Genomic DNA, 16,160 nt, shown 5'->3' on the forward strand with positions numbered 1-16,160 from the left:
CAGCCCAAAAGGTTGACATGCACAAGGTCAACACACAAAAGATTGACACAAACAAAAGGACGACATGAGGTTTTCACTTTATTTGGTATCAGTGTGGACATGTGCCCCTCTTGGCTGTCGACCTACGCAATGCCAGTCAACCACCCAGATACAACTAAGAGCCACGTTTCTGCATTACACAAAGAAAAGGAGGACGTGAGAGAAGTCTCTCCGACAGTCCCAGATAGCGATCTCCAGGGATTAAAGAGCCCCGCAGCCTGCGACAAGTCCCATATCTGCTGCATGTCAATGAGCTGGCATTTATCAGCGCACAATTACAGGGGTTGGGAAGCAGGGAGCTGAATGGTAATGTCGCTTCCTTACCAGGGTGTCTTGCCCTACGTGCCGCTTCTGAGACTGCTGGATCTCCTCTCTGTCAATCATCCCAGCATCTGCAAGAGGGTGATTCAATTATTAATCTATGCAGTTTTGTTTTTTTACCTTGCACATTAAGCGGCAGATGCACGTGGGCATCAATCATTCCGTCTACACCACTGTGACAAGATAATAACCAGCCGTACAGTATTCAGATTCATCAAATGACAATATAGAACACAGCGGAGGCACAGATTTTGTGGGCTGAAACCAGTGAGGTATGAGGTACGCAGGCAGGGCCACCTTAACAGCATTGTAGGGCCGGGCAATGGGGAAACTTTGTTTAGTTTCACGGCGGCAGCTCTATGCTACGCTGACAACGAGCCTAAGCTACGTTGTCAGCGTAGCAGGCGCCGCCGTGAAACTACACTGGGAGCAGGGTGGTGGGTGGCAGAGGGAGCAGGGTGGGTTTTATAATTACCGATCCCCGTGGGCGACAGCTTTCAGTCCCTCTCCTCCAGCAGTCACTCCTAGTCTGCGGCGCCAGCAATGTACGTAATTCAGCGCATTGCCGCTAGGGAGCATCACATGGTTTCCCTGCTCCCCCAGCGGCACTATGCTAATTGCGTACATTGTCCGCTGCCAGTGCCATAGGAGGGGGACTGAACGATGGCACTGGGGAGTGACTGCCGGAGGAGGGGGACCCATCGTGGATCGCGGGGACCCAGAGGACTCGATGGCCGTGCCAGAGGAGGGTAAGGGTAATGCACAACACACACACATTTCCCCCACTATCCATTAGCAAATCCTAAATATCTTTTGTTAGCCTTGATATTAGTGGGCCGAACCCAATCCAAAATAGACTGGAACATCTTAGGCTCTCCTCTGGAGAAATTATATACCCTAAAAAAGAGACTTGGGTAACCTCAATCTCATACTTCTCCAGCTCGGCAAATAAAAGATGGTCCACACGCAATTTCTAAAGAACTTTCCGAACCTGGGACCGATGTAAATCAGTAAGTTTTCAGAAAAGATCAGAATATCATCTAAATAGATTACCACAAATTTACCTAAAGTCGTGTATCAAATCCTGAAATATGGCCGGAGCATTAGAGAGGCAGAACGGCATGACCAGGTACTCTTAATGGCCAGAATTACTTCCATAAAATACTAGAATGGGCAGAAAGTTAAAATTCTGCCAGAAATCAGCATAAGCCATTACACAATGTTAAGCTCCCATACTCCAATTGGTTAGTTTCATGCCGTTTAACTTGCCCCCCAGACTCCTGTGAAACTAGCCAATTGAAATCTAGAATTTTAAGTAAACAATCACCTGGATGCTCATATTTTTTTGCCGCCATTTTATTGGAGACACATGGAGCGGCGTTAGTAAAGAAGTGCTTTGTGATGGAGCCTGTATCCGAACACAACTAAGCTCCCTTCAGATCTGGCCTAGATCCAGATTGGTGCTTAGAAATAAAATCAGAGGACTAACTGAAGTTTTAATGAAAGATCACGAATGGAGATATACCACCCTGATGTGTGATTTCTCATTAAAAGATGCAAGCCACCTCCCACTGGGCTTCCCATGCATCGCTCCTACTCCCTGTGGTTACACTAATATTAGCACTGGAAGTTTGGCATTGGATGCTCAGAAATCAGACGGAATGCTGCGTAACTGGTAACCTGCCAAACTGCCCCAAATCTGGTTTCCTATAAGCCAGCTACAGTACATGGAACTGACCTGTACACATAGCAGTACGCGCATGAAACCCATCAAAAGAGAACTGAACAGAGGGTGCAGATGGGGTTTAACCTACAGTAACAGGATACAAATGTACTTTAAAAAGAGTTACAATTGTTAGTAGAAGTAGGGGGAATTGGCTCTAAATTGCACACCCTCAGTAATGAAAGGTGCCATCTGCTGAGAATAAAATGGGTTACACAGAGAGAGAGGGTGCAAATGCACTATGCTATCATTACATTATAATATATAATAAGAGGTTGTTGGTATATCATTGGCCAGTGATATTGGCCTGCCCACCAATCGTCCAGGTCACCTCTTGTCGAGCAAGTCCCTAACAGAGTGTTAGGGACCTGCTCGACAAGAGGTGACCTGGACGATTGGTGGGCAGGCCAATATCACTGGCCAATGATATACCAACAACCTCTTATTATATATTATAATGTAATGATAGCATAGTGCATTTGCACCCTCTCTCTCTGTGTTAGTAGAAGTAGTTTTAACCACCCGTAAATGTAACGCAAGTTCATATCAGGTTCCCGGAGGCAGCATAGATGATCACTGCTATCTCCCCCAATACAGAACGCGGATCGTTATTACATTGCATATTGAATGTATTTTTTATTATTAGAAATAAATAATTAATATTTACAATGAAATTTATTAGGGAAGGGCAGATGGGAAGGTACAGCACTATGCGTTGTGTGGTTTGGCGTGTTGTCACTAAACTCATTAGTACGGGTAGCCAGACAGGTGATTAGGCAGCCATGCTTACAGACCCGGAGTCCCTCAAAGCCTTGGGGCCCCTCAAATGGTCGGGCCCAGTACGAGTGTCCCTTTTGACACCCCGCCCCCTGTCCTGCCCCTCCCACACACAGCATTGGTGAACCCCTGATAACACAGACAGCCCTGGTGGCTATCCCAGGTATTACAGACCGAATGTGTGCAAGTGTATAATAACTTGCACGTATCGGCACTCAACCATCTCACGGTTGTTGCTCCGGTGCCTTCTGAGGTAGTAGATGCAATATGTCGATTGACAGCGGCACTCAAGAGACGTGATATTTAAAAAAAAAAAAAAATTGTATTTACAATAAATGCAGACCAAAAGTTTCGGGGTTCCCTGACCCTTTTGTCACGGTGCAAACCTATACAGTGCAAGTAGGGGAGAATGACAGCAGGGGCACGGGCGGAGGAGAGTGACAGCAGGGGCACGGGCGGAGGAGAGTGACAGCAGGGGCACGGGCGGAGGAGAGTGACAGCAGTGGCACGGGCGGAGGAGAGTGACAGCAGGGGCACGGGCGGAGGAGAGTGACAGCAGGGGCACGGGCGGAGGAGAGTGACAGCAGGGGCACGGGCGGAGGAGAGTGACAGCAGGGGCACGGGCGGAGGAGAGTGACAGCAGGGGCACGGGCGGAGGAGAGTGACAGCAGGGGCAAGGGCGGAGGAGAGTGACAGCAGGGACACGGGCGGAGGAGAGTGACAGCAGGGACACGGGCGGAGGAGAGTGACAGCAGGGACGTGGACAAGCAGAGTAACAAGCAGTGGACCGGGAGAGTGACAACACAGACGTTTATAGGCTACAGTACTAACATTAATGGGTGCAAAGTTCAAGAGGCGATGTGGCAGGGATCCAGCGGCGGCAGGGAGATAAAGCGATAAGAGGAGATAAATGCTGCATTGGCGCTGAAGAAAGCCAGGCGCAGCACATGTTGATGCCCGGCAGAGACAGGACAAGCAAAGCTGCAGTTTATTAGGAGACACACAAGTGACCGGCTTCTGGGACTCGTCCGGAACAACTGCAGCAGCGGCAGGTGCACTACCGCTCACTACAGAAGTTAAACAAACAGCGCTTATAGATGGACTGTTTGTGTAACTGCTGCAGTTGTTACAGAGGAGTCCCAGGAGCCGGTCACCTGTGTGTCTCCTTATAAACATCAGCTAGAAGTGTCAGATGTGCAGTCCAGTCCTGATGCAATGCAGTCTATTATATACTATCAAGATCCTTGATCCAGGTTCTACCAACAACATTGACTCCTGACTCTTTAAGATGATAAACTTGCTGGAGGGGAGATGCATCAAACCATCACGAAATCTAGAATGTAGAAGCTGCACCTAGCAAGCAATCAGCTTCTATCACTTCATCTACTGAGCAAGATAAATGAAGAAGTTGATTGGTTGCTTTTAAGGGGGGGATGTATTTAAATACATCGCCACCCCACACCGCAGCAATGCTAGCGCATATGTATTAACATATGCGGCTAGCACCGCAGTATGGTGACAGAGCCCCGCCCCCCGCTATACCGGTATAGCGGGGGTGTCTCCACCACATCCCGGCTTAGCACGGCTGTCCCCGGTGCCGCCTTCTCTCCCCTGCAGCTGGAAGTACATCAGGCTGTGACATATGCTAGGGGAAGGATGAGTTTCACGGAGGACAGGAAGGGGGGGAAGGAGTTTGCAGCAGGTGGCTGGCAGTGGTAGAAGCTCATAGGCTTCTATACAGTATTGCCACAAAAGGGTGGCAATACCCTGCCCTGCGATGACGCGGTAACCGGGTATTCGTACATTCGAAAATGCGGTAAAACCCTTGAAAACAGGGGTTTTAGCGCATTTTTTGCTTAGTGTATCCCGCCCTAAGTCTCTTCAACGATTGAGACATCTCCCATTGAGTGTGGTAGGTGTTTCTGCAACACAGGCAGAATTTATGACAAGGTAGACGCTATATCACACTTACCCATAACAAGCTCATCATCCGCTCTGGCTTCTTGGTAGCCATGCTGTGGAACCCTATTCTCCTTGTCCCCAGCAGGTATATTGGGATGACGACCTTCAGGTTTTACAACATCTTCAGCACCAAGTTGGTCACCTTCTTCTTCCGTCATCCTAGCATTCACTTTGTTGACTATCTCGCGCCAGCTGTTTATCCCCCAATGGTATAAAGAAATAAATAAAAAAATATATATATAAAATGGATTTTTAATTTACACATTATTTATATGACGTCATATTAATTTTCTCTCTTTGTAAACTGGAATCTTAAGTGTCGAAGTTTACTCAGTGGTCATCGATACTGCATTTCACCAAGTGCAGCGCCATATTGTCCAGTAAAAACAGATTCGACAGGTAGGTGATTGCGCCTGGGATTGCTGCTATGTGTGTGTTCTCTGTGGGTCACTACACCCCACTACACCAATACATAGAAAAACAATTTGAGAATACACTTCAGCGCTATCCCTACAAAGTACACCCTCCAGCACAAAAAGGACTTGTTTGTAGAACTTTGAGTCTACTGGTGTCCCCAAAGTGCTGTAGAATAATTGGGGCCTCCTACTGACCTCCGTAGGGGTCCCTATATGCACATAAAGGTATCTTTATGTTTTTTCAACGGTAGTCTCCCTCCTACTTCTCCTGTGACCTCCCGTCCCCACAAGCAGAATATGGATGTTACTGACCTGTATATAAGGCCCTATTTGCAAGTAACGGTATATTTAAGCCTGGATCATACTCTGCGCCCAGTTACAGCTGCAGACTGCTGCTACCGTTCACTTGTGTTTTTTTTTTCCACACAACCATCAGACAACATTAAAATGGAGTTTTAGCCTCGTCACCAAATAAGGGCCCGATTCAGGGGTGAACACTAAGGGGGAAAATTTACCAAGAGGGCAGTTCTATTTCACACAGGATGTAGCTGTTGACAACCAATCAGATACCATCTATTATCGTCTAGAAGGTGCAAAATAAATAAGTCGATTCAGATTGGCAGCCAATAGCTAGCTCCCATTTGAAACAGAACTTCCATCTTAGCAATTTACCACCTCAGTGCTCTCTGCGACTGTGCATGTAGTGGATCTCCAAATATATGTAGCAATTTGTTCAAAGATGCCCATTGACTGAGTCTCTGACCCTATTGTGTAAAAAACATACCAAGACATTGCATCGACCACACCATCGATTATGTCCATTGCAAGTAAGCCACTGAATCCTTTACAACCGCATACAAGTTCCCACCTGCAGGCTAAAACACTCCCAGAAAACGGTTGCGACACATGTGAGTATTCTGCATCCGAGGGTGAACAGCCTATCACAGCACTTTGCCAACAATCACTGCCAAGATCCCACTGGATGACGACAATTCAATGCAATCCAGAGAGTCAGCACACACTGGCGTGGAGGAAACCTGTTGGCTAGTTGGAAAAGAACGAAACAAGGCGGATTTACAAACTGAACACTCTCGCGCCTGCAGGGCTCAACATGGATATTAAGCTTAATGCATTTCAATGAAAACATAATTTACGCTATCTCATATATAGGTTGGTGGTTTAGGACCAATTCAAATTATTTATGGGCAAAACCAGTGCTGGTGGCTGCCAATCATAAAATGTGTAAAAACAGAAGCAAATCCTGCCCTCGACCACATAACGGACCTTAAGAATCACTATAAACCCAATCTACTTAGCGTTATATTTATTCTGCTTTTTCTTTTTGGGCCTAGGGGTAACGTAAAAAATTCTGATATTCTAGGGTGCCGTGATTCAAAAATAAAATAAAAAAAAGATTGGGAACCCCTGCCATAGACAAATGAATACGCTGATTCTATATACAATAATCCTACAATGAGCAGAATGGTATCTTAGGTCCTCAATAGAAATACTCCACAGTGACTTCCTGAATAGCGGAATATTGAGCTTTTGAAACCGACCAAGAATGTCAATCCAGACATAAAAAGGACATTCTAAGAATAAATTCACCCTTTATACTGTATATCTCGTACACGGTCTGTTAAAAGGTTAGTCCTGAGAGCTCAGTGAGTATTATATATGCACAGAAAGGGAAGCAGTTATATTACAGACAGTAAGGATACTGGCTGACGGAAATCCTGACTGCAGTCAGAACAAAGGTGCTGGAACTTAAACATGGATGTGGGTGCAGAGCTAGGGTTAAGGGCCCCATACACTTGCGATCACAATTAATTGATTATCAGATCCTGTGATTTTTTTTCCGCAGATAAATGGTTTCTTCAATCTATTTGACTTGCCCACACACTACAGATTTGTTTCAATGATCGGCAGATTTTTCCTGTTATGGCCCCCATACATCAGCAATTATTTGTGACAATCCTCCGTTCTGGAGATGATTGTCACAATTAATCTTTAATGTGTGGGCTATCCCTTTTGGCGATCCCGATCAAAAATGAATAGGGATCGCCAATCGATTGCTGAATCAAATTTTTATATTTATATTATGTTTAAAAATCTGGTTTTATTGGAGTTTCATTTTTGTATGTGTGGGCATTCTAACAGGCAAAATCTGCCGATCACTGAAACAAATCTGTAGTGTGCGGGCAAGTCAAATAGATTGAAGAAACCATTTATCTGTGGAAAAAAATCACAGGATCTGAGAAGCAATTAATTATGATTGCTGATGTATGGGGGCCATTAGGCTGCAAGTAGGGATATTGGGCCTGATACTGGTTCAAAAGCAAATCCTCTCTCTAACAGACAAAACCATGTGCACTGCAGGTGGGGCAGATGTAACATGAGTTAGATTTGGGGGAGTTATTTTGTTTCTGTGCAGGGTAAATACGGTCTGATTTAATTATAGATGTAATAATAGAATAATAATAGAAGTAAAAGCCCCACCCAAATCTAACTCATCTGCCCCACCTGCAGTACACATGGTTTTTGTCCATTAGAGAGAGAATTTGCTTTTGCGTTTGAACCAGAATTAGGCCCATTGTATGTATCCTGAATAAGCTTCCCACAGTGGTAAGGGTGCAATTAGTAACATGAAAAGGTCTATACACATTAGAATGGACGCAATTGAAAATATTGAAAATGAACACAGGAGCTACAATACTCCACCAAGCGATAATTAAAGCTTCAGTACTAAGCTGGCCGGATTCCCTTCCCTTTCAGACTGCAATTCAAACTTCTCACACTCACTTACAAAGCCCTCACCCACTCCTCTCCCATTTACATCTCTGACCTTATATCCCTTTACACTCCCACTCGTCCCCTTCGCTCGGCTAACACCAGTCGGCTCTCCTGCCGACTTATTACCTCCTCCCACTCCTACCTCCAAGATTTTTCACGTGCTGCTCCCTTACTCTGGAATTCTCCACCTCTCCCTCTCAGACTCTCCACTTCTATACAGAACGAGCTCTTAAGACCCACTTCTTCACCAAACCCAGCAAACTGTCCTCCTAACCTTCTGTTCCTCGCCCTGTCTACCCCCTCTGGTGTCACCCCTGTCTGTCTGCCCCTCCTCTTTTGAATGTAAGCTCTCACGAGTTGGGACCTCCTACCTCATGTGCTTGGGATCATTTGGTCTACAGCATGATGGTCGACAGTCATTAGGTCGACACCATTAGGTCGACATGGGTCTAGGTCGACATGGTTATAGGTCGGACAGGGTGCCTCACTACGCTCGGCACACTATTTTGTTCTCCCACCACGCCCTAGTGGATGGTTTGGCGTGGAATACCGCCTGTCGGCATATGTCGGCTCATAAAACAGTGAAAAACCCCATGTCGACATTTTGATTGTCGACCTAGACATTGTTGAACTAATGACCTGTCGAATGAATGACCTTTCGACCTTTTCCCATGTCGACATGGGTCTAGGTCGACACCTAATGGTGTCGACCATCATGTTGTAGACCAAATGACCGCATCCCATGTGTTTATCCCATCTTACTTCAGTAGTCTACGACTGCACCAAAGGACGCTGTTTGCTGCCCCCTGGATACTTATGTTGCAGTAAATCGGCTGATGTTCCTATCATCATTTACCCTGTATTTGTCCTGTAGTGTCTTCAACTGTAAGTCACCGTTTTCCTGTTTGATTAGGTGTACTCTGTAACTGGGCGCTGAGGAACCCTTGTGGCGCCATATAAATTAAGGATAATAATAAGTTGGTATGTGCTGTATAGAGTGAAAGTCTGGTCATACATAACCAGTATTAATGACAGATCCTGCAATGGTTGTGGGTTGAGATAATGGAGAAGGTCCGGTGTTATAGATGTTGTGGTTGTTAATCTTACTGTATGTGACCACAACCTCCATAGCATATGGTGCAGCGCATGTGTGTGATAGCTAGGTCCGCTGACCCGTTTCTTCACAGGAAGTCTCTCTAACAACGTAGCCATTAACCTGCAGTTTTGTCTTTTCAAATCTCATTTACTTTCAATAATTTGATGTTTTAACATTCAAAACAATTATTATTTTTGCACCAAGTGGCATCAGAAAAAGTAATGATCATTTGTAAACCAGTCATAAATTATATCTATTTCAATTTAACCTCAATCGTTTTAGCACCATATGTATCTCGCTGTGTAAACCATTTAGAAGAGGATTTCTATGGCAGGGGTCCTCGGGTACCACAGACCGGCATCTTTGTGGATTTCTCTCATCCTGCATGGGTGAGTTACTGGGTTAATAATTATGCCACCTGCTTCCACATACAGAAAGCCTCAAAACATACCCTGTTAGGAAAACTTGAGGCTTGCTGATGGGAACCACTGTTCTTGGGCATTTAAAATTCCAAATACACCGCGATGCCAGCCCCATATGTTAGCCGGGTGGCGAATGGCGGTGATGTATATCAATACATCCCTCTCTATATCTATATCTCTCCATATCTATATATTTCTCTCTTATATATAGAGGTGGTGGGCAGGGAAGCACCCTGTGCCAGCCACCTTGCTGACAGGGACACACGAGCGAGTGAGCTGGCCCACACATCGTTGCCCTCTGCCAGCGCTCGCCACCTAGCTATCTGGCAAGCACATGGCAATGCTGAGGGCGGCTCCATCAGTATATCTATCTATCTATCTATCTTCTCACATACAATACAAATAGATAAAAATAACAGCAAATAATTAGACAACAGAGTTATGGAGCCTGAATTGGAACACCTGAACATCGATTCACTATGTAAAAGAGCAGTGCTCAGTAATTAATCAGCTGTGTGTGTGTGTGTGTGTGTGTGTGTGTGTGTGTGTGTGTGGGAGGGGGGGGGGGCAGTGCTGCTATCACCTGACTAGATGTATACTGCTTGCAGTATACATCTAGTCCTTGCCCATGTTCTCTCTATTGATAATACGGGCAGTGACGGATAGCTCAGCACAAGGCTCCTGTGTGTACTCCCTATAAGAGATGGAAAGGCATGAAGATCCGAGTCAATGCCATAAGCAATGGGAAAGACACGGACTGAACCACACACCTGTGAACCGGCACCTGAACATTCACAGTCTGTGTACTTTTATCTCCTGGCCGGTCATGACCAACTTCATTCTCAAGTCCCTGGTCCTGGGGTGGCTGCTGAACACGTGGTAGGACTGCTCGGTTCACATCCTGTAAACCATAAATGGTAGACAATGACCAAAGAAAATGTCTTCATCTAGAAAGCATACGTTATAAGTAATAAGCATTTCTCACTTATGTAGCAACATCTTCCTACGAGCACCGGGGGGATGACAGCAGAAATCACCTGGACCGATCTCTAATCACAATAACTATACCGTACTTGTGAAACATAAACCATACGGGGAGAGGGCGGAGTCACGTTGGCGTGCACGTGAGGGAGGAAAGCTTGTCCCTCCGGAGGAATGGAACGCTGATGGAACGCTGTTGAGAGCCTGAATTCTCCCCTCCCTCCCCTCCCAGATAGCCCTACCTGACCGGGTGTGGAATGGACGAGTCGGCAGCATAGTCATTGACTGTGAAGTATACCCGGGGAGTCTAAGCGGAGCCGTCAGGGACAACGAGACGGGAGACGCCGCTGGTCAGCCTGTGACATCATCTCCCGGCGTCCGGGATACAGCGGCGGGAAATCACGTAGTGCACAGGGTGGCTGCGGCTGGGTAGCTGCGGCGCTGCCTCCATTCCAACGGGGACTCCGAAGCGGCTTCCGGTACCATCGCTACACCCAGTGACTCAGGGTCACAGAAAAATTGCGCAGAGGGCTAGACGGCTTGCCAGAAAAGAAACGGGTTGCCACATAACGGTCCAAAAGGTTCCGTAAGTAAAGCAGTTACTGATACTTTAAAGACTTGCTGCCTGATACAGGGAGTGGACCCATTTAAGAGACCTAGTTGTTGGGGCAGGACTTTACAAAATTCATTAAACTGATATTTGAGGCTTTTTTTAGCCCCGGGTCTGTTTTTGTTGACACCAGTTTATAAAAATGGGGAAGTCGACGCAGAGTGCGGCGGCTGCCAAACTCGAGAAATTTGCCCGTACTCAGTCTAAAGCCCCTTCAACATCTACAGAAAATACTCCGTTAAGTACCCCCACCAAAGCTAGTTCCAGCCCTCAAACCCAAGATGTTACTTTAACACAAGTTTTAGAAGCCATCAATTCCTGTGAATCTAGACTGTCTGAACAAATGCATAGTCTACAATCTGACGTTATGCTTCTAAGGGCCGATGCTCAAAAAACCCGTGATAGGGTATTATAAGCTGAAGCCAGGATATCAAATACTGAGGATGCCATCCTTCCCATGCAAACTCAAATTAAATCTTTAACAGCTAAAATATCCGAGCTAAACGCAAAAGTAGTGGATATGGAAGGGCGATCACGCCGAAATAATATCAGATTTGTTGGGTTTGAGGAAAAAATCGAGGGAAATTGTCCCGAAAAATTTATTGAAGACTGGTTAGCTAAGTGTGTTGGCAGAGAAGCTATGTCCCCGTTATTCTCTATTGAAAGGGCCCATCGGGTTCCCGCTAGACCCCCGATACCAGGTGGCCCACCGCGTACCTTGATTGTGAGGGTGCTGCAATCAAAAGATAGAGATACCATCCTGCGGATGGACAGAAATAATGGGGTACTCTCCTATAATGGGAAAAAGATATCTGCCTTCCCCGACCTCCCTTTGGATGTCAGGAAGGGGAGAGCAGAATTTCGGGACATTAAAGAAAGGCTGAGAGTCTTAAACATCAAATATGCAATGTTATACCCGGCAAAATTGCGGGTGGTGGACCAAGATATCACCAGGTTTTTCTCAACCCCGAATGATGCTGCAATTTGGATAGACAAATTCTATCCTGACTCGAGACAATGGGCAAAGAATTAATGTAATTTCATAATGTTGATGGTGGTATAATCATCGAAAGAGAATTATTTTGTGTGGTTTATTTTTTTTCTTTTTTTTTTTTTTTGTTTTTTTTTTTTGTTTGTTTTTTTTTTTTTTTTTTTTTCTCTTTCCCCCCTTAACTGCCCATTTTTTTTTTTTTCGGTCCTCTCATATTTGGACTACACTTTTGAAGGGAACGTCTTGCACAAACTTTTGGAAGATAAGTGGGCATCTGTTGCTAAATATTTGTATTTATAGAGCGGACCAATAAATGGACTAACTCAAAACCTTGGGACAGAATTCCGATGTCTTTAAGTCTTAAATGTTGGACTGGAAAAGTGAGAGGTCAGGATAGTTTGTCTTGCTTCGGGTTTCGGATAGTAAGACATGTTGATCTCTTGTTACTTAATTGACCTGTATGGTATATTGGAATACTTTTTTTTTTTTTTTTTTTTTTTTTTTAAGGTATATTTTATTCACTGCTTATTTTTTTTTTTCGATCCATCCATATTTTGTCTGTTCTTCTGAAGGGAATATCTTGTATATATTTTCTGGAAGATAAGCGGGTATTAGTCTTTAAATCATGGAATTACAAAGTGGATCAATGATAGGACTGATACATAACCCTGGGACAGAATTCCTAAGTGTCAAAGCTTTAAATGTTGAACTGGAAAAGTGGGAGGTCAGGATAGCTTGTTATGCTTCGGGTCTTGGACAATAGGACATGCTGATCTCTTGCTATATTTTTGGCTTGTATGGTACATTGTAATATTATAAATTTTTTTTTTTTTTTTTTTTTTTTTTTTTTATCTGCTTATTTCTTTCGATCCCTCCATATTTTGACAACTTTTCTGTTGGGAACATCTTGGACATGTTATCCGGTAGATAAGTGGGCATTTGGCCCTAAATTATGTACTTACAAAGTGAACTAATGATCGGACTGTTTCATAACCTTGGGATAGAATTCCTATGTGTTAAAGCTCTAAATGTTGGTCTGGAAAGGTGGGAGGTCAGGATAGCTTGTCCTGCTCGTGACATGGATAGTAACACATGCTGATCTCTTGCTATAATATAAGCCTGGATGGTACATTGGAATATGCCGGTATAATAACAATATAGTGGCTAGCCACGGTATACAGAAATAGGACGTGACGGGAGGTGGGGGTTTTTGGGCGAGAGGAGGGGAAGGGAGGTGAGGAGCAGGATACCAATAGATACCAGGATTGGGATACCAATAATGTAAATCTTTCCTTGCTCCCTCCCCCCTCCTATCCAATGTTCACTGTTGATAAGTCATTGTTCCGGAGGGACAGGCACGCCGGGAAAGTGACTAGTAGTTAAACGCCTTAGGGTAAGGTTAAAAGATAGGCAAATAGGATTTGCAGAAGGAGGGATGGGAATTAAGGTCGGCCTAAAGGGGTGGGCAAGACAGGGAGGGTTAGGGAGGGTGGGTATGTGTTTTTTTTTCTTTGTTGTCTTTTGTGATGTATTCTGTGTAGTGCACATTCAGATGGGGACACAATTATGGCCTCCTTAAGTGTCATCTCATTGAACAACTGAAACAATCATGGTGAGAGTAATATCTTGGAATACACGTGGCTTAAACGATAAGCTGAAGCGCTCCCTAGTGATTAAATATTGCCAAAACATGAAGGCAGAGATTATATGTTTACAAGAAACCCACTTAACCCACGAGAAAACACAAGCCCTTAAGCGACCATGGGTTGGTTGGGCATATCACTCGGTTTTCACATCTGCATCACGAGGGGTATCTGTATTAATTAAAAAAAATGTGGCTTTTGAATGTATCTCGACGGAAATTGACACGATGGGGCGATATATATTCCTTGACGGGATTGTTAACTCATTCAGAGTATCTATACTAGCAGTTTATGTCCCTCCCCCATTCTCATATGCTATACTAAACAAAGCAGTAGACTTTGTCTCCTCACGTCCGGATAATATGGTTTTGTGTTTGGGGGACTATAATGCGGTTTTGGATCCAGTATTAGATCGATGGAAAAAAGATATAAGGGTCTATAAAGATGAAAGGGGAATAGCAGCTCTCATAGCAGAAATTGGGTGGTATGACGTGTGGAGAATTCGAAACCCACATAAGCAGCAATTTTCATGCTACTCGGCCTCCCATAACACATTCTCACGTATAGACATGGTGTTTGCCTCTCAAAATCTGTTAAAATACATATCCCATATAGATTACAAAGCACGTGGAATCTCCGACCACTCCCCGGTCGTTGTTCAAATAGACTTTGACACGGATAGAGGCTATACTTTCTGGCGATTTCACCCTTCATGGTTACAAGCTTTTGATCAAAATGATGATCTTATCCCTCAGATTGAGGGTTTCTTTGGGTACAATGTTGGCTCTGCAAAACCAGCATGTGTATGGGAAACCTTTAAGGCTTTCCTTAGAGGTTTACTTATAAAAAAAATATCGGTAATTAAAGGGAGATATCACCAGAAAGAGGTTACACTAGAGGCTCATATGTTAGAACAGGAAAAAATTTATCTTCGAGATAAGGACACCCTCTCAAAATTAAATTGGTTAGATGCCCAAAAAAAATGGGTAGAACATTTACAAAATATGGCCACATTTAGGTTAATAAACCAATCCCATCAGATATACCTGAATAATGATCGAGCTGGCAAATATCTTGCATATTTAGCCAAAGTTAATGAACCTGCAAAAATAATAACTGCCATTCGGACCCGTTCGGGTGAGATGGTCACTAAAACACAGGACATCGCGGCTACCTTTGTGGAGCATTTTTCGGAGGTTTACGAATCCAAAGCTAAACCTAGTGGGGACGAAATCAACCAATATCTTAATAATATTAATTTCCCTAAACTCTCCCAGGAAAGCCATGATAGTCTTGAGGCATTGTTTACTATAGATGAGGTGTTGAGCGTAATTAAAAACTTACCTTTAGGGAAAGCCACTGGGATAGATGGTTTACCATCAGAAATATATAGGCACTGTAGTGATATTTTGTCCCAAAAATTATTATTGTCACTACAAGGGATGGAAGAGGACGGAAGTCTATCAGACTCTATGACAGAATCAATAATATCTCTTATGTTGAAACCAGATAAAGACCCCACAATCGTGGATTCCTATCGCCCAATATCTTTAATTACAACCGATGTTAAAATATTTGCAAAAATATTAGCGATTAGACTGGGCAAGGTAATACGAGAAGTGGTGCACAGGGATCAAACGGGATTTATGGAGAGCTGCTCTACTGCCATAAATATACAAAGAGTTTATTCTTACATACAATTGCAAAAATATGTGGGGGGCAGGTTTGGGATAGCCTCCTTCGACGCAAACAAAGCGTTTGATTCAGTTGAATGGGGGTATCTCAAATGTGTCATGGAAAAAATGGGATTTGGTCCTAGATATATACGGTGGGTTTTTCTGTTATATCAGAACCCAAGAGCCCGGATTTTGGTCAACGGATACGTCTCAGACTCTCTTCACCTAAAACGAGGGACCAGACAGGGTTGTCCGCTATCCCCTTTATTATTCGCACTAGCCATTGAGCCAATTGCCTCCAAACTGAGAACAGAATTGGGGGGAAAAAATAGGATAGATGAACATCAACCCTGTCTGGTCTCCTTATACGCAGACGATCTTTTAATAGGGTCATCTAACTGCCAGGAAAAGATTCCAGCAGTGATCAGTAGTATGAAGAAATTTGGTAGCATATCGGGTCTTACGGTGAATTGCACTAAATCCCACCTACTTGTATCTCAAAAGCAAGGGACTCCCCAGGTTAACCTGGATGTGGGAATCCCAGTTGCAGAAAGATTCAAGTATCTGGGAATAGTAATCTCCAATGAAGAGGATGCCTTTATAAGAGATAATGTTGACCCTCTGATCATACAACTGAAAATGAAATGTAAGAACTGGTTGAAACTTTCACTCACTATGATTGGCCGTGTAAACCTCATTAAGATGATAAT

The 16,160-nt window shown here is 44.2% G+C and overlaps 1 protein-coding gene across 2 annotated transcripts in view; it reads right to left on the reverse strand.

Moving 5' to 3' along the window:
• Positions 1-16,160, reverse strand: part of LOC146043030 (uncharacterized) — a 142,974-nt gene that overhangs the window by 32,342 nt on the left and 94,472 nt on the right. For both annotated transcript variants that reach the window (XM_083163397.1, XM_083163396.1), the window contains exons 9-11: positions 10,320-10,450; positions 4,833-5,014; positions 364-431 (exon numbers count right to left, since the gene is read on the reverse strand). In XM_083163397.1, coding sequence (XP_083019523.1) covers positions 364-431; positions 4,833-5,014; positions 10,320-10,450 — 381 coding nt within the window. The remainder of the gene's footprint in view (positions 1-363; positions 432-4,832; positions 5,015-10,319; positions 10,451-16,160) is intronic.

Source organism: Crinia signifera, chromosome 19 (genome assembly GCF_055691185.1).
Source record: "Crinia signifera chromosome 19, ASM5569118v1, whole genome shotgun sequence".
NCBI classification, from domain to species: domain Eukaryota; kingdom Metazoa; phylum Chordata; class Amphibia; order Anura; family Myobatrachidae; genus Crinia; species Crinia signifera.